This window comes from Mus musculus, chromosome 1 (genome assembly GCF_000001635.26).
Source record: "Mus musculus strain C57BL/6J chromosome 1, GRCm38.p6 C57BL/6J".
Classification (NCBI taxonomy): Eukaryota; Metazoa; Chordata; class Mammalia; order Rodentia; family Muridae; genus Mus; species Mus musculus.
The window spans coordinates 55,161,623-55,178,147 of record NC_000067.6 but is presented as its reverse complement, the minus strand read 5'-3'; the positions used below and the strand labels follow the sequence as shown (position 1 = coordinate 55,178,147).

Genomic DNA, 16,525 nt, shown 5'->3' with positions numbered 1-16,525 from the left:
GCCAGCCTGGTCTACAAAGTGAGTTCCAGGACAGCCAGGGCTATACAGAGAAACCCTGTCTCGAAAAACCAAAAAAAAAAAAAAAAAAAAAAAAAGAAAAGAAAAGAAAAGAAAAACAAAGAGATTGTCCCCTGGAAGACAGGCAGTGTTTTGGTTTGGTTTGGTATTTGCAGTGTGGATAGATTTTTATTTGAATTAGTTTTTAAGAGGTACATACAATTTTTAAAGATTTATTTATTTATTTATTTTATGTGTGTGAGTGTTTTGCTTGCATGTATGTATGTGCACGCCTCATGCCAGGAAAGCCAGCAGAGGACATCCTTGGAACTAGAGTTACAGACATTTGTGTGCCACCACATGGGACCAACCACATAGGAACCAAACCCTGGTCCTCGTGTGTGTGTGTACAGTGTGTACAGTGTGATGTTTCAATGCACATATACATCATATAATTTTTAAATCAAGTTAGCATGCCTACCTTTTCAAATATTTATCACTTATTTATGGTGAAAACGTTGAAATCTAGTATACACAGTCACCCAACAAGGCCACAGCAGACCAGAACTTCCTACCCTAACTTAGCTTGTGTCAAACCTCCCCCATCCTTTCCCCACCCCACCCCACCCCACCCCCACTCTCTCAAGCTTCTGGTAGACACTGTTCTTCCTGTAATTCCTATGAGATGAACTCCCCATGGTCTATGTGTCCTGTCGTTTTGAGCCTGGCTCGTTTCCCTGAGCACAGTGGCAGGTGGAAGAGTGTCGTCTCCTGAGTGGATAACTCAGCAGGTGATATTTCTACTCAGAGCATGGAGTGCAGATACTCATTAACTTCATTCCTCCAGCCCTACCCAGGAGTGCGATGGCTGGTTCACAGGGTAGCTGTCTTTCAGTGTTGCATATTATTTTCCATGATGGCCACACTAGCTGTGGTGGTTTGAATAAGAATGTAGACTCCCCACACCCCATAGAGTCATGTTAAACGCTTATGGAGTAGCACTAGGAGGTGTGGCCTTGTTGGAGGAAGTGTGTCATTGGGGGTGGGCTTTGGGGGTTTCAATTGCTTAGGCCAGGCCCAGTGTCTGTCTCTCTCTGTTGCCTGTCAATCTGGATGTAGAACTCTCAACTACATCTCCAGCCACCATGTGTACCTGAGTGCCACCATGCTTCCCACCATGAGGATAATGGACTAAACCTCTGAACTGTAAGCCAGCCCCAAGTAAATGTTGTCCTTTATAAGAATTATTGTGATCATGGTGTCTCTTTACAGCAATGGAAACCCTGACTAAGACACTAACCTACATTCCTAACGTAATTCTTTTGTTTATATTAAAACACTGGCAATGGAAAGGGATGTCCTAAAGTCAACAGGCCTGTCACTTGAGCTGCCTATGTATCTTAATGGGTGCAGCATGATTTAGAATAATCCAGGAGGCAAGCTTCCAGACATGCCTGTGAGAAATTAGCTAGATTAGGTTACCTCTGGGCGTGCCCATGAGAAATCACCTACATTAGATTAACTGGGGTGGGAAGACAGACTGTGGTTTCAAAGGTATGACCCCCATAGACTCACGTGTTTGAATGCTTGGCCCATAGGCATGGCACTAGAAGGAGGTGGGGCCTTGGAGTTGGTGTGGTCTTGTTGGAGGAAGTGTGTCACTGTGGAGGCAGGCTTTGAGGTCATATATGCTCAAGCTGTGCCTAGTGTGGACATAGTCTCCTTCTGCTGCTTGTGGGTCAAGGTGTAGAACTCTCTGCTCCTCTAGCACCTGCATGCTGTCGTGTTTCCTACCATCATGGACTGAGCCTCTGAAACAGTAAACAGCCCCAGTTAAATGCTTTCTTTTATAAGAGTGGCCATAGTCATGGTGTCTGTTCACAGCAGGGAAACCCTAAGGCACAGCCCCACCCTGAAAGTGGGTCCTGAACTGAAGAGAAGGCAGAAAGAGAGCTGACCACAGCATTCATGATTCTGCTTCCCAACTGTGGACTCTGATCTTTTCCTCATCATGACAAACTGTACCCTCAAACGCGAGACAAAAGAAACCAGGCCGGAGCTGCTTTTGTCTGGTATTTTGACACTGCATCAAGAAAGACACTAGGGGCTGGTGAGATGGCTCAGCGGTTAAGAGTACCGACTGCTCTTCCAAAGGCCCTGAGTTCAAATCCCAGCAACCACATGGTGGCACACAACCATCTGTAACGAAATCTCATGCCCTCTTCTGGAGTGTCTGAAGACAGCTACAGTAGTGTACTTATATGTAATAAATAAATAAATTATAAAAAAAAAAAGACACTAATAGGATGGACCAGTCCCTTTTCTTTTAAACAAGAGTGACACATTAGGTATTTGTTAGGGTGGCACTGGGTCTGCATCCAAGCCAGCATCATTCCCTCCCACCTTGTAGAGAAAGTGTCAGAAAGAAGCAGGGATTAACTCTAGCTGCATATGTATCAAAAGATGGCCTAGTCGGCCATCACTGCAAAGAGAGGCCCATTGGACACGCAAACTTTATATGCCCCAGTACAGGGGAACGCCAGGGCCAAAAAGGGGGAGTGGGTGGGTAGGGGAGTGGGGGTGGGTGGGTATGGGGGACTTTTGGTATAGCATTGGAAATGTAAATGAGCTAAATACCTAATAAAAATGGAAAAAAAAAGGCAGGGTTATAAATAAAATGCCATGAGCTAATTCCATTAGGATAAGAAAGCAGGGTTGGAACAAATTTATAATCAAGGAAAATATCCCTTCTATGTTAACTCTGAGACCACTATCTGGTAATTAAAGGTCATAAACTTGGAATGGACTATTTATTGTAGATACAAAGACAAAAATACAATATTGATTAATTTATCTATACAAAACTACTAAGTAGGCAGATCATTTGTCTCTTGACAAAGCCATGCTAACTTGTGAATTAAAAATTATTGCTTTAAACTTATAGTGAAATTATGGTTCTAGGAACAGATAATGAATGTTTAGTCAAACACTAGTCTTAATGGAAAGAAATGTAAACAATTCTGCTGTTATTCCTTACATCTTACTGATCTGTGACTTTAATTATTGCCTTAAAATTATTATTAACTTATTGGAATGTAAAAGTATTTAGAAAATCATGTAATCAATTATCCTGCTGTGACGACTTTATCTGATAGTTGTATAATTTTTTAGAGACAGTATATATACTGAAAACAAAAAATAAAGGTTGTTGGAACTTAAAAAAAAAAAAAAAGAAGAAGAAGCAGGGAAGGCCATGGGTGGGCCTGGGAAGTCACAGGGAACTGCAGGGTAGGGCTAGGTGGGAAATGAGCCACACACAAACGTGGGCTGTGCTTTGTGAGCCACTTGTATGCAGAAAGAGAGAAAGACAGAGAGGGGGAGGAAGGGAGGGAAGGGGAGGGAGGGAGGGAGAGTGGGGGGAGGAGACAAAATATGTCAAAGTTCCAACAGTAGCGTTTTGTGGAGGTGGGATGGGCTTTCTTTTTTTCTTTGTTCTACCAGGCTCTCTAGAGTGTGTGTGCATGTGTGTGTGTGTGTGTGTGTGTGTGTGTGTGTGTGTGTGTGTGTACTATTCTGTAACAGAAAGAGTTTTATTTAGGAAACACACGCCTTGCTTCACTGATCTACTCTTGTTTTTGTAAATGCAATGAGTGTACTGTGAAAAGCACAAGACAGATGGCACCAGTGCCCATGGGGCAGGACACTCCGTGGCCTCTCCCCTTCACGGGGACCCCTGAAGAATGGGGGACTAAAGTGAATGGTCTTCCAGGATTGGATGGGCTTCAGACTCCAACGTTTTGAGGAAATCACAAGTTGGCTGTAAATTGATTGTAAAAAACATTTCACATGGGTGAGGTTGTGTGAGAAGCAATATCATTGCGAAAGCGTATTATCAAACCCCTAGTCTTCTGACAAGCAAAGGTGCGTGTTCTGAAGTGCGTTAGGATACAGTGCTGGCTGTTTTATCAGGTAGCTGTAAAGTTTAACTTTACAACTGATAGCCATTTACTTATTAACAGTTATCTAAAAGTAAATTACTATGAATAGCATATATTAAAGAATATTCTGTTTGTTTTTTTAAAGGAAATTCTCATGGCCGTGAGAGCTGGCCTCTGTTATCTGACACACAATAGTGTATTGCAAAAGTCACCTTTGTCCCTGTTGCTACTGAGGGCTCCAGGGCTCCCTGTGTGAGTCAGACTGGAAGGTTGAGGACAAGCTCAGGGGATCTTTGTGCCCATGGGAAAGGCTCCCACTAGCCAGGCTTGAGGAAGTCTGCCCAGTAGTGCTGTCCAGACCTGTCACTGACCAGGGCATCGCTCTCAAGCCTGGCACCTATCTGAGAGGGCCTCTCAGGCCCCACTTTGAGAAATCAGCTCAATGCATTTTTAGCTGGAATAAAGGACAAGGGTCAAAGGTCCAGTTTTTACATTTGGTGCAGCAAGGGTGTGCCAAATGGAGATGGGAGCAAGAAACTTTTGCCAACAAGAGTAGTATTTTCTAAGAGTTTCATAACTTCAGCTTTGTCCCACAGTAAAGTGTAATCTTAGTTCCTGACTAACACTAAAGTGAATGTGGGTAATTTGAAAGAATTCTGTAACTATTAGTTTGGTTTTTGAATCCTTGCTCAGCCTTACAGAGCTGAGGTTCTGTGATTGGATCCCGAGACACACTGGCAGTGATAGTTCAGCAATCCCGCAGCAGCCTGGATGCCCACATGCTGGCCTTGAGGCCTCCTCGAGGGTCCAGTCCCTTCTGTCACTTAGAGATCTTTAGACCTAAGTTTACATGGCAGAGACATGTACTGTACAGGAACTGTGCTGTCATAGTCACTGGTCTATTGCTGTGAAGAGACAACGTGTAAAAAAGAACATTAAATTGGGGCTTGCTCACAGTCTCAGAGCCTTAGTTCATTATCAACTTGGGGAACAGAGAGACAGGGCAAGGGAGAGAGAGAGAGGAACAACAGGGAAGAAGGGAGAGAGCCTGGGCCTGGCATGGGCTTTTGAAACCTCACCCATAGTGACACACGTTCTCCAACAAGGCCACACCTCCTAATCCTTCTAATCTTTTCAAAGAGTTCTACTACTAAGAATTCAAATATATGAGCCTATGGGCGCCGTTCTTACTCAAAAACCACATGAACCAAGGACACTGCTAGCCAGCCTTTGAATCTTTATCAGCAGGACACCCACAGCTTCTTGTGGCACAGATGTGGATGAGCTGGGAAAGGCTACAGAACAGGAATCCTGTTTGTAGCAGCACAAGGAAGGGGGTCTGCTGTGACCCTTAGTTCCTCTGTTATGGTGTCTCCCAACCATAAAATTATTTTCATTTCTACTTCATAGCTATAATTTGGCTATCATTTTGAATGCAAATGGACGTATCTGTGTTTTCTGATGGTCTTGGGCGACCCCTGTGAAAGGACCGGAAGAGTTACCAACCCACAGGTTGAGAGCTGCTGTCCTACAGAAACACTTATAATGTGTTTTCTCTAGGACACACTGGTGCCTCATGACACAGACAAGAAACCCACTAAAGTAGATTTTCTACAGTTTAGTCACCATTACACCACCACCAACAACAAAATGCACTCCCTTGATTCTCTCTCACTTTGTTTCCCAAGTACAATTGAATTCATTTCTCTCCTGAGAAATGTCCACACAACCCACGTACCACTGAGAAGGGCAAGCCAAGAGCAGATTTTAAAGCCAGGCAGAGAGGAGCAGGTCCCTGGTGCTGGGGAAGGTCCGGCTCTGAGGGTGGCTCGGCTCTGAGGGAGGCTCGGCTCTGAGGGTGGCTCGGCTCTGAGGGTGGCTCGGCTCTGAGGGAGGCTCGGCTCTGAGGGAGGCTCGGCTCTGAGGGAGGCTCGGCTCTGAGGGTGGCTCGGCTCTGAGGGAGGCTCGGCTCTGAGGGAGGCTCCTCTCTGAGGATGGACCAGCTCTGAGCTACACCCCAGCTCCTATAGTCAGGAGTGGGAAAGAAAGACAAGTTTCAGGTTGAGAAGCGGTGAGCAGAGCAGAGGTGCGCATGCTCCACGCCCTGATTGACAATCTCCTGTGTTTCAGAGGAAAGGCAGCCGGCTGCTGAAGGGTGAAGACAGAAACAAGGTCAGCAGCAGGAGCCTAGGCCTGGACACAAATGCATCCCAAGCCGCAGGAGGCCGAGCCCCTCTTGAGGAGGGCTCCCTCTCTCCGTCCAGGGAGTGCTGGACCAAGGAAGAGCGGCCCGCACAGAGCGACAGCTTCTCTGGGTTCAGTAGCAGTGACAGTGTCCTCCGGGAACTCGATGACGGACAGTTTGACCAGGAAGAGGGCGTGACACAGGTCACTTGCATGTGAGTTGCCAGGTGACCCCATCAGAGGCCTTGTAAATAGTAATTAAATGACTGCCATCTGACTTTATTTTGCTACTACTATCTTCATTTATGTAATGTTTTTAATTTCCAGGCTCAGCCTTCCCCTAATCTATGTAAACTTTGGCTTAACCTCTGAGACAAGGAAGAATAACCAGCTATTTATCAGTTTAAAAGCATTCTTACATTTCACTCAACTAATACATCTGTATAAACAGATGTCTCCTCTGGTCATTAAGCAACAACCTGGCTCACTTCCCCACAAAGGGACAAATATCAGTATTTCTCATCAGGCCTATTGAAAAGGCCGACTGTCCAAATCATTTCAACCAATTAGCGCCTTCTCAGGAAGCTACAGCCTCGATTAAACTGAGTAATATTCTTTCCTCCCTATCTCTGTCCCTCTCTCCCATGGACACAGACTCATGAAAATATCCATTCCCTGCCTATAGCAGTTAATCTAATTTTTGTCTCTTACTGTTGTATGTCCATACAAAGCAAGCCCCATTTGTCAAAAGTCTTTAAAAAAAATTTTTTTTTTCTTTCCTATGTCTTTTCTTTCAATAGGCCACCAGGTGGCCAGTCCTTCAGTAAACCATTAACTTTGGCATGATTGGTCCCGATGGCCTGCCTACCAGTGGCGTTAAACAGACTCTCTTACGTCAGTTAAGGCTGACAGGTAAAGGCGCTCGCCACAGGAGCCTTGTGACCTGAGTCCAGTCTCTGGAACCCATAGAAATGTAGAGGGAACCAGTTCTACAAAGTTGTGCTCTGACCGCCACAAGCAAGTACTTGTTCCTCTATGCCCTTGTGCACATGTGTACCCTCGCAGTAAAACTAATATTTTTTAAAGTCCCTGAAGAGGGGTCACTATGGAGGGCACTGCATGGCTGTGCATAACCACCTGCCCCACTCCAATCTAGGAAGAATTCAACTGGCTGAACCTTCATACCCTGACTGAGAACGAGTGTCCAATAAAAGGTGACTGACTGGTTCATGAGAAAAAAAAAAGTCATTAAAAGGAGAGCCCACAATCTCAATGTATAAAAGCCATGGTCTATGAAAACATTTCATCTATGCCAAGCAAGCTGGCACACCTCTAAGTATTTGGCAGGCAGATGTAGGTAGATCTCTGTGAGTTCTAGGTCAGCCAGGGCTACACAGTGAGACCATGTCTCAAACAACAACCAACAAAATCTAACTTTCTTTTAAATTTTTAAACACCATTGAAGAGAACAAATATCGATCTCAAATGGAAGTGTGCTGGCTACCACTGTTAGGTTCAAATCCTGTTAGACATGTTAAGCCTGGAAAAATGGTACAGCCCAGACGTCCCAGTCCTGCAGAAGTGGAGGGGGCTCACAGCCCATGTGATGTCTATAACACTGGCCCACTCCACATACCTCCTGCTGCCAGGAGCCTTCCATCTTGCCAGCTTCTACCCGGGAAAGACTCGTCTTGTACAGAACAGGGGCCTTCATTTAGGTATGAAAGACTGACCTCCAAAAGAACTACAGTAGACTGCCATTAAGTAATTCACATATTTCATATATTTTATTGGCTTGTCGTTGACATTGTGAGTCATTTGAATAATAAACTCTTATTTGTTGTTAGGCTACTGTCTGACTGAACACAAATATGCCCATGTTTTGTTTTCTATACCTGGTTCTGTTTTCTTTTTTTTTTATTTTTAAAGATTTATTTTTTTTTTTTAATGTATATGGGTACACTGTAGCCGTACAGATGGTTGTGAGCCATCATGTGGTTGCTGGGAATTGAACTCTGGACCTCTGCTCACTCCAGTCCCACTTGCTCTGGCCCTGCTCTCTCTGGCCCCAAGATTTATTTATTATACATAAGTACACTGTCACTGTCTTCAGACATACCAGAAGAGGGTGTCAGATCTCATTACGGATGGTTGTGAGCCACCATGTGGTTGCTAGGATTTGAACTCAGGACCCCTGGAAGAGCAGTCAATTCTCTTAACTGCTGAGCCATCTCTCCAGCCCTTGTTCTTTTCTTTTCTCTTTTCTTTTCTTTCCTTTTCTTTTCTTTTCTTTTCTTTTCTTTTCTTTTCTTTTCTTTCCTTGTTTTGTTTTAGTTAGTTAGTTAGTTAGTTAGTTAGTTAGTTTGTCTGTTTGTTTGTTTGTTTGTTTGTTTGTTTTTTGGAAGGTGTTGGTTGGTTGGTTGATTGGCTGCTTGGTTGGTTTTTTGAAACAGGGTTTCCCTGTGAAGCCCTGGCTTGCCGCAAGCTGGCTCAGCCAGAGTCCCTTAACCCGAGGGAGAAATCAGGGTCCTGGAACTCAGGTGGGCAAGGAGTCAGCGAGTGACAAACAGACATGAACACAAGGGTGTGTTGGAACTGAATGTAATTTCTCAAAGCGAGCATCAGACTTATAATACAGAGGAAAAACAAGGAAGTTAGGTGGTACATTAGCCAAGGTACATTGAGGTTATCTGTTGTATAAGCACTCTTTACAGAGAAATCCATGCATAAAAGCTGACAGGAACCAGGCAGTGTTTACAACTGAGATAAGATCAGCCCTATCTAAAGTTAGCTATTCACAGGAGCCAGGTGAAGAGGCTAACACACCCAGGTGTAATTTTAGTCTATTGTTTAACCCACCACCAGGGGTCCCTTAGTAAATACCTAATTATGCTATTCCTCTGGGCCTAGTGAAAAACATGCACCAGGAGCGTTCTGTTCTACTAACCCTTTCATGAATAATACAATACTCCAATTCCTCCTAAAATCACAACTCACCTTATTTCTACTATTATACAATGTAGTTTGCCATACATGACTGTAATGAGAATTTTAAGTTTACTTTGTTGAACTTACCCTGAGATTTCTAGCTCTTACCCAGTAAACTGCAATGCCTGATTTCTTTCACTATATCTCTGGAGGCATTTCGTATGAATAAGTAACATTCTTACGAAATTCCAAGCCCAGGGTTGGCTCAGCAACTGCCTAGGACATTGGGATACTGGTGAAGGCCAGGAAGCAATGTTCAATCTAACTTGGCTATTTGTCAAATCATTCCTTGTGGGCACCTATTATAAAGCAATACTGAAAGAAAGCATGCAAGACCCTCCACACTATCTCAAGGACAAATCTGGACCACTTTTGTGCTACGGGATGCCAGAGACTCTCCAGGAGACCAGTTTCTGTGAAACTTTATGCCTCAGGACTGCGGCCAAGCTTTTGGACTTGTCATGCAGACTCCACTGGAGTGGGTGTGGCACTGGCTGGCCTCAAACTCAGAAATCTGCCTGCCTCTGCCTCCCCACTCCTCCTGACTCTTCCCCACCCTTCCCTACCCCTCTCTGCCCCCAAGTGCTGAGTGTGCCACCACCACCTGGCCCTTCATTTTGTCTTTTGAGACAAGGTCTTGCTACAGATAGCTCTGAAACTCTTAGCAATCCTCCTGCCTCAGTTTCTAGAGTGCTGGGAGTACAGGTGCTATGCTACCATCTATCTGGCTTTGATATGTTCTATATGTATCCTGTGTTATCAAATACTTAAATGTACCCAAACTAAGCCACTTTCCACGAGTTTCTGGTAAAGACACAAGGAAGCCCTTGCCTGCTACGCTGAAGCCTCGCTGTACATGCAGCATGCTGCTCTATCAGTGCTGGTAGGCAGGATGGGGGGGGGGGGTTTCTAGAAGAACCTGGGTTATATATTCAAGTAGGTAGGTAGGTAGGTAGGGCATAGTGATACACACCTGCAACCCCAGGACTCATGAAGCTGACACAGCACAAAGTCTGAGGCTAGCCTATGCTCTAATAAACAATTGGTGGACTCCTGAGGAAAACGGAAAATTACTTTAAAACTCTGCAACATGTCCTGAAGCTCTGAAAAAAAACATGGGGACATGCTCAGGAAAGTGGGGCAGTTCCGCTGACAGGGGTGAGAAGGTGGGGGAAAGAGGCTTTTATACTTCTGTTGTTGCACAGGGAGAATCTGAACCATTAAGAACAGAGTGTGGAGGGAGCAGTGTGAGCCAGAAGGACGGGGGAGGGGAGGGGGAGGCCAAAACGAGATGGAGGGTGTGGATGGACAGATAGATGGATGTATGGCAGACAGAGATAGACAGACACACATACAGAGAGAGAGAAAGAGAGGGAGAGGAGGAGGGGGAGTGGAGAGGGATGGAGGATAGAGAGGCGGCTCAGCAATTAAGAGCAACCTCTGCTCTTGTGGGGACCAGTGTTCTATTCCAGCACCCACATCAGGTGGCTCCCAAGCACCTGTAACTCAGGGCAGGGAAGGGAATCAGGCCCCTCTGACTGTACATGCATACACCCTGACCCAGACACATCCTAAAAAGGTGTTGTAACTTTAAGTAGAGGGCTGGGGATGTGCTCAGTCGGCAGAGTGCTTACCTAGCATGCATAAAGACCTGGATCCAATCCTGGCACCACGTAGAAGAAGAAGTAGGCGTTCCTACAGCAGAATTCTAGATTTAAGGCCATTCTTGGCTACATAGCAAGTTAGATGACAGCCTAAGCCACATGGAACTCTGTCTCAAAAAGAAAAATGGAGGCCCAGATGTGGTGGTACGTGTCTATAATTCCAGCTCTCCAGCGGCAGAAACAGAGTCCAAGGGTATCTTTAACAAGTTACTAAATTTGAGGTTGGCCACCCTGGGCTACATGAGGTCTTGTCTTTAAAAAAAATTACATGAGAAAAGAATAAATAAAAAGGGGACAGAGATAGAAATTTACAAGTAACTGACAGAAAGCTTAGGAAAATATCAATTACTTTTAATTTTTTTTTAAATGTGTACAGCATGGTGGCTCACGCATTCAGTCCCAGTCCTCATGAAGCCAAGGCAAGGAGATCTTTGAGTTAGTGGTTAGCCTGGTCTACCTGAGACCCTATCTCAAAACAAAACAAACAAACAAAAAACCAATGCAAGCACAATTTTTGTTGTTGTTGTTTTTAAATTAAACTCAGGGTCTTGCTTCATAGCTTAGGCTGGCCTTAAACTTACAATTCTCAGGCCTTAACCTCTGGAGTTCTGGCACTACAGGAGTGTTCCATCCCACCAAACCTGCATACTTATGACTTGTTTCTAGGGCCAGCAAGATGGCTCAACAAGTAAAGGTGCTTGCTGGAACACTGGGCAGCCTGAGCTCAGCTCACAGGACCCAGTGGGCGGAAGCAGAGAACTGACTCTTTGTAAGCTATTCTCCGACTTCCATACATGTGCTGTGACGTGTGTGTGTGCACACAAACACATGAAATAAATAAAAAGTATAAAAACATTGCTTTTAATTTAAGGATGATTCCAAGCACCTATAGAATTTTCAGGGTGCCCCAGATAGTTTTTTAGACATGGAAAAATACTTCTGTTGGCTTTAAAATATGATGACCGTAAAGTAAACACTTCATTTATAGAGCTTCAAAACATACAGCTTTAGTCAGACAGTGGTGGCACACGCCTTTAGTCTCAGGGCTTAGGAGACAGAGGCAAACAAATTAATAAAAACATACAGCTTTAAAACTAGACATAGTGGTTCACACCTGTCATTCCAGCACTCAGGACACCAAGGCAGGAGGATCAGCATGAGTTTAACACCAGCATGGGCTACATAGTAAGTTCTAGGCTAACCTGGACTATCGAGACTCTACCTAAATAAATAAATAAACAAGTAAGCTGGGCACGATGACTCATACCTGCTATCCAAGAAATCTGACAATAGAAGCAGAAGGATAGGAGTTCTTTTCTTGACCTTCAATACGCAGAGAGTTCGAGGCCAGACTCTGCTACTTGGCTTGCTCTCTGACAAAACTAGACAGAAGTCCACCATGTGTCAAGTGTTCTTGAACTGGACATAGTGGCACAGGGCTGTAATCCCAGCTCAAAGGAGACAGAAACAGAGGAATAATGAATTGCAGGGTAGTCTGGGCTACAAAGTAAAACCTCAATTTAAAAATTAAATAAATCTGCCATATCCATTAGACTGCCATAAATTTTGAAAACAATTTGTTTAGCTTTTCTCATTCCAAAGGAACTTCAAAGAATATATGATAATCGGTATCTGTAAATGGAGTCCAATTCTTGTGTTTGTTTTGGGTTTTTGTCCTGTTTTGACATGGGGTCTCACTATGTAGCCCTGGGTGGCCTAGAACTCACTGTGTGGATGAGGCAAGCATCCAATGCACACAGACCTGCCTGCCTCTGCCTGTTGAATGCTGGGATTAAAGATGCGAGCCGCCACATCTCCTAGGAGTCCAAACCTTAAAACTGAATTTCAAAGAAAGGTTTACTTTAAGAAAGGTGGACATTGTTGAAGCCCGCTCCCCCGGCATAGCTTGACTCAGAGCAGGGTCATGTTGACCACTGATATGTTCTGTATATTCTGAGGTTTGCTAATCTTAAGAAATTCTACAACCATAAGCAGCCAGGACCAATCACATAAAGGTCAGTCCGAACTGTTCTGTGCAGGTGTCCAGAATGGCTTGAGTCAGAGCTGACCACCGGGCAGCACTTCCTGCACCTGCATGAGCTCACTGTGGGCTTTGCCTGTGTAGACTGGCCCTGGGGAACATTTGAAGACAAAGTCTAGCTGTGTCCCTAATTGATCAGTCTTGGGGGTGTGTGATCAATAAACCAGCTCTGCTTAACTGAGATTGGTGTCTGAGAGGTTTGTGTGGTGATTGCTAGGATAAAGAAATATACTTTAACGTGAACTGGGCTACATTTTTACATGGCTGCTCTGGAGAAGAACCTGGGGCCTACAAATGTCTTAAGATCATCTGATTCGGGGCCAGTGAAATGGTTCGGTGCTTGCCACCAAGTCTGATCACATGGTGAAAATAAAAAACTGACCTACACACACACACACACACCTAAATGTAAAAGAAAAAGATTTTGGTTTTTTTTTTTTTTAAATGATTGTGTCAGCACTCAGGAGACAGATGGATCTCTGAGTTTGAGCCCAGCCTACACTACACAGTGAGTTCTAGGACAGCTAGGGCTACACAGGGAAACCCTGTTGTGATGTTTTGTATATACTCGATCCAGGGACTGGCAGGACTAGAAGGTGTGGCCCTGTTGGAGTAGGTGTGTCACTGTGGGTGTGGGTTATAAGACCCTCATCCTAGCTGCCTGAAAGTGAGTCTTCTCTTAGCAGCCTTCAGATGAAGGTAGAGAACTCTGTTTCTCCTGGAACCGTGCCTGCCTGGGCGCTGCCATGTTCCCACCTTGATGATAATGGACTGAACCTCTGAACCTGTAAGCCAACCCCAATTAAATGTTGTCCTTATAAGAGATGCTTTGGTCATGGTGTCTGTTCATAGAAGTAAAACCCTAAGACACCTGTCTCAAAAAAAAAAAAAAATGTGTAATCTAAAGCGTTGGGAAGCTTAGGGGAGAGGGTCTCAGACACCTGGTGGTGGAGACCTGAGACTGGAGGACGGATGGCTTCTTTCAGATACGGGAGAGTTGCCAGCACTGAAGAGAACAGGTAACTGGGAACTTGGAAAGCAAGTTCTTCTGCCTGCTGAGAAACGTTGTGTAAGAAGAACCCATCCCCCACTGCTGTCCTTGGCGCTCACTTCACTAAACCGCAGAGCCCCATGAATTCCTGAGTCACCCAGTCCCATGCTGTTTCTACCCAAGGAATGCTTTCCTGGTCCAGATAGCACATCCAAGGCCCTTGCACCCATGCAGCCTGAGGGCTGGTGAGGGCTCTGATGCTTTGAGCTTAGAGGGCCTGAAGATAGGCTCTCCTGACACCTGATGTCACAGGCTGTGGCCTCTCCAAAGGTCTCAGAAAGTGACAAAAGTCTCATCCCACTTAGGGCCATCCTGCTGTGCTCCAGACTGCTAGCCAGCTCCTTGCCTCAGTGTTTCTCCATATCTGACAACTGGTGTTTAGTTAAAATAATAAGGACTTAGTCTCTATCTGCCCTAAAAGTTGACATTTTATTCAGAAACAGTAAACCCTGTAAATTCTATGAAAAATCCCAGACCAGTAACAACTGCATTCCCCATACCCCAAAGCAATGCTTGAAAAACCTCTTCACTCTGGTGGTGAGGCAGGAAGCTCTCTGACATTCAAAGCTAGCCTCGACTACATGCCAAAAACGCTGCCTCAGAAAAAAGAAGGAAAAAAAGGGGGGGGGGAGAAAGAGAAGAAACAAAGGAAAAAAAAATCCCTCCTCCTGATTCCTCCAATCCTGCCCACTGCTTGGAATCATATTATACTAATATACTTAACTATGTTCAGTTATGCAAAATAGCCACACATAAATACAATGTTAAGCCAAGTGTGGTAGTGCTAGCCTCTAATCCCAGTATTTAAGAGGTCAAGCGAGATTGTCTCAAATTCAAGGCTAGCCTGGGCTGCACTGGGAGACTGTCTTAAACAAACACACACACACACACACACACACACACACACACACACACACACACACACCCAAGTCAGGCATGGCTGGCACACACTTTTTATCCCAACACTCAGAGGGAGAAGCAAGCGGATCTTTGAGTTTAAGGCCAGCCTGCTCTGCACATTGAGTTCCAGGACAGCCAGGGTTACCTAGTAACCTTGCCAAAAACCAAACAACAACAAAAAAACTATTTAAAAGAAAGTCCTCATTGACTTCTCAATAGCCAGGTTGTAAATGCATCCATGGAAAACCTTACGTTTGAGTCTGTCTCACTGTGTGGCTGGCTTAACTAATCCCCTCCATGGCTCAGCCTCCTGAGGAGCAAGAGCTACAGACAGCACAGGCAGAAGCAGCGCCATGCTTGAAACCCGTTGTTTTCCTTATAAGGACAGGGTCTCACTATTTAGCCCAGGCTGGGTTCAGACACAATCCTCTTGCTAGGATTCCAACAAGGGCTTTTTGTGGAGCAAAGGGTCACACCCAGGGTGTTGTCTGTGCCAGGTAAACACGGCTTTGAGATAGCCCCAGCCCTGAAAAGGCTTTAATATAGATTATTGCCAAGGGTTACAGCCTTTTTATCTCGTAGCATAAGAGAGCAACATAAGCTATAATGCATGGTACTGTAAAACACAATTTACAAAAGCCGGGCGTGGTGGCGCACGCCTTTAATCCCAGCACTTGGGAGGCAGAGGCAGGCGGATTTCTGAGTTCAAGACCAGCCTGGTCTACAAAGTGAATTCCAGGACAGCCAGGGCTACACAGAGAAACCCTGCCTCGAAACTGCCCCCCCCCCAAAAAAAAAGAAAAAAAAAACCCCACAACTTACATGCTATTCAATGAAACTTCCTAACTTTTGAGACAAAAATGACTGATGTGATAGATCAAAACTTTCAATCAGCGAGAGTTTCAAAAAAGAAAGGAGGGAGAGAAGGAAGGAAAGGAGAGAGGGAGAGGGAGAGGAAGAGAGGGAGGGGAGGAGGGAGGGAAGGAGGGAGGGTGAAAGTAGTAAGTCGGAGCCAGTGATAAGGTAGGTAAGGCACGAGGCCCCTTGGCCTGGGTTCACTTCCCAGGACCCACATGGTGGAAGGAGAGAATCAACTCTGCATGTTAGCCTCTGACCTTCACGCGTGCCCACAGCATGTGTATGCCCTTTCTCCACATACAATAAACAAATCCATATTCTTCTTGGAGTTTTTATGATTTATTTTTTAATTATGTGCACATGGTGGGTGAGTGGCATATGTGTACAGGCCCCCAAAGAGTCCAGAAGAGGGCGCCAGAGCCCTGAAGCTGGGGTTGTGGGAAGCCGTGAGCCACATAACGTGGTTCTGGGAATCTTCCTCTGGAAGACAGCAAGTATTCTCAACATCCCTGACCCACTTCTCTAGCCCCTTCCTTCTTGGTTTTTAATAACTCAATGCCAGGCATGGCGGTGCACATCTTTAATCCCAGCACTCGGGAGGCCATGAACTTGAACACCTGCCTTTGTTCTCAAACACTGGGATAACGGGCGCTCACTGTTATACCTGACCCCTACGTTACCCTTTTGAAGCCACAAATGTCATATTCTGTTTCTCCCCCATAAGTCAATGCTGTAGTCTCAAGACTGCTACCATTGGCATAGCTGTTACCTGAAACTTATTTTCAGATTTGCTTCTGAAATCATAAATCGTTTTTAAGATGCCTGCTTGGCTCACTCACCTATCCTGGTGGATGTTCCCGATCAGGGGAAAGCTCCTGTCCTGGGAAATCACTCACAGGACACA

General features: G+C 45.0%; 1 protein-coding gene across 7 annotated transcripts in view; it reads left to right on the top strand.

Annotated features, from left to right (window-relative positions):
* The window catches only part of Rftn2 (raftlin family member 2), a 56,905-nt gene extending 48,916 nt beyond the window's left edge, over positions 1–7,989 (top strand). For 6 of the 7 annotated variants that reach the window (XM_011238612.3, XM_006496309.4, XM_006496308.4 and 3 more), the window contains one exon: positions 6,066–7,989. In XM_011238612.3, the coding sequence (XP_011236914.1) occupies positions 6,066–6,338 (273 nt within the window). In that variant the 3' untranslated portion in view covers positions 6,339–7,989. Of the gene's footprint in view, positions 1–1,881; positions 2,140–6,065 lie in introns of those variants that run through there. The other variant, XM_011238610.3, reaches the window with a different exon arrangement.
* The last annotated feature ends 8,536 nt before the right edge of the window (positions 7,990–16,525 follow it).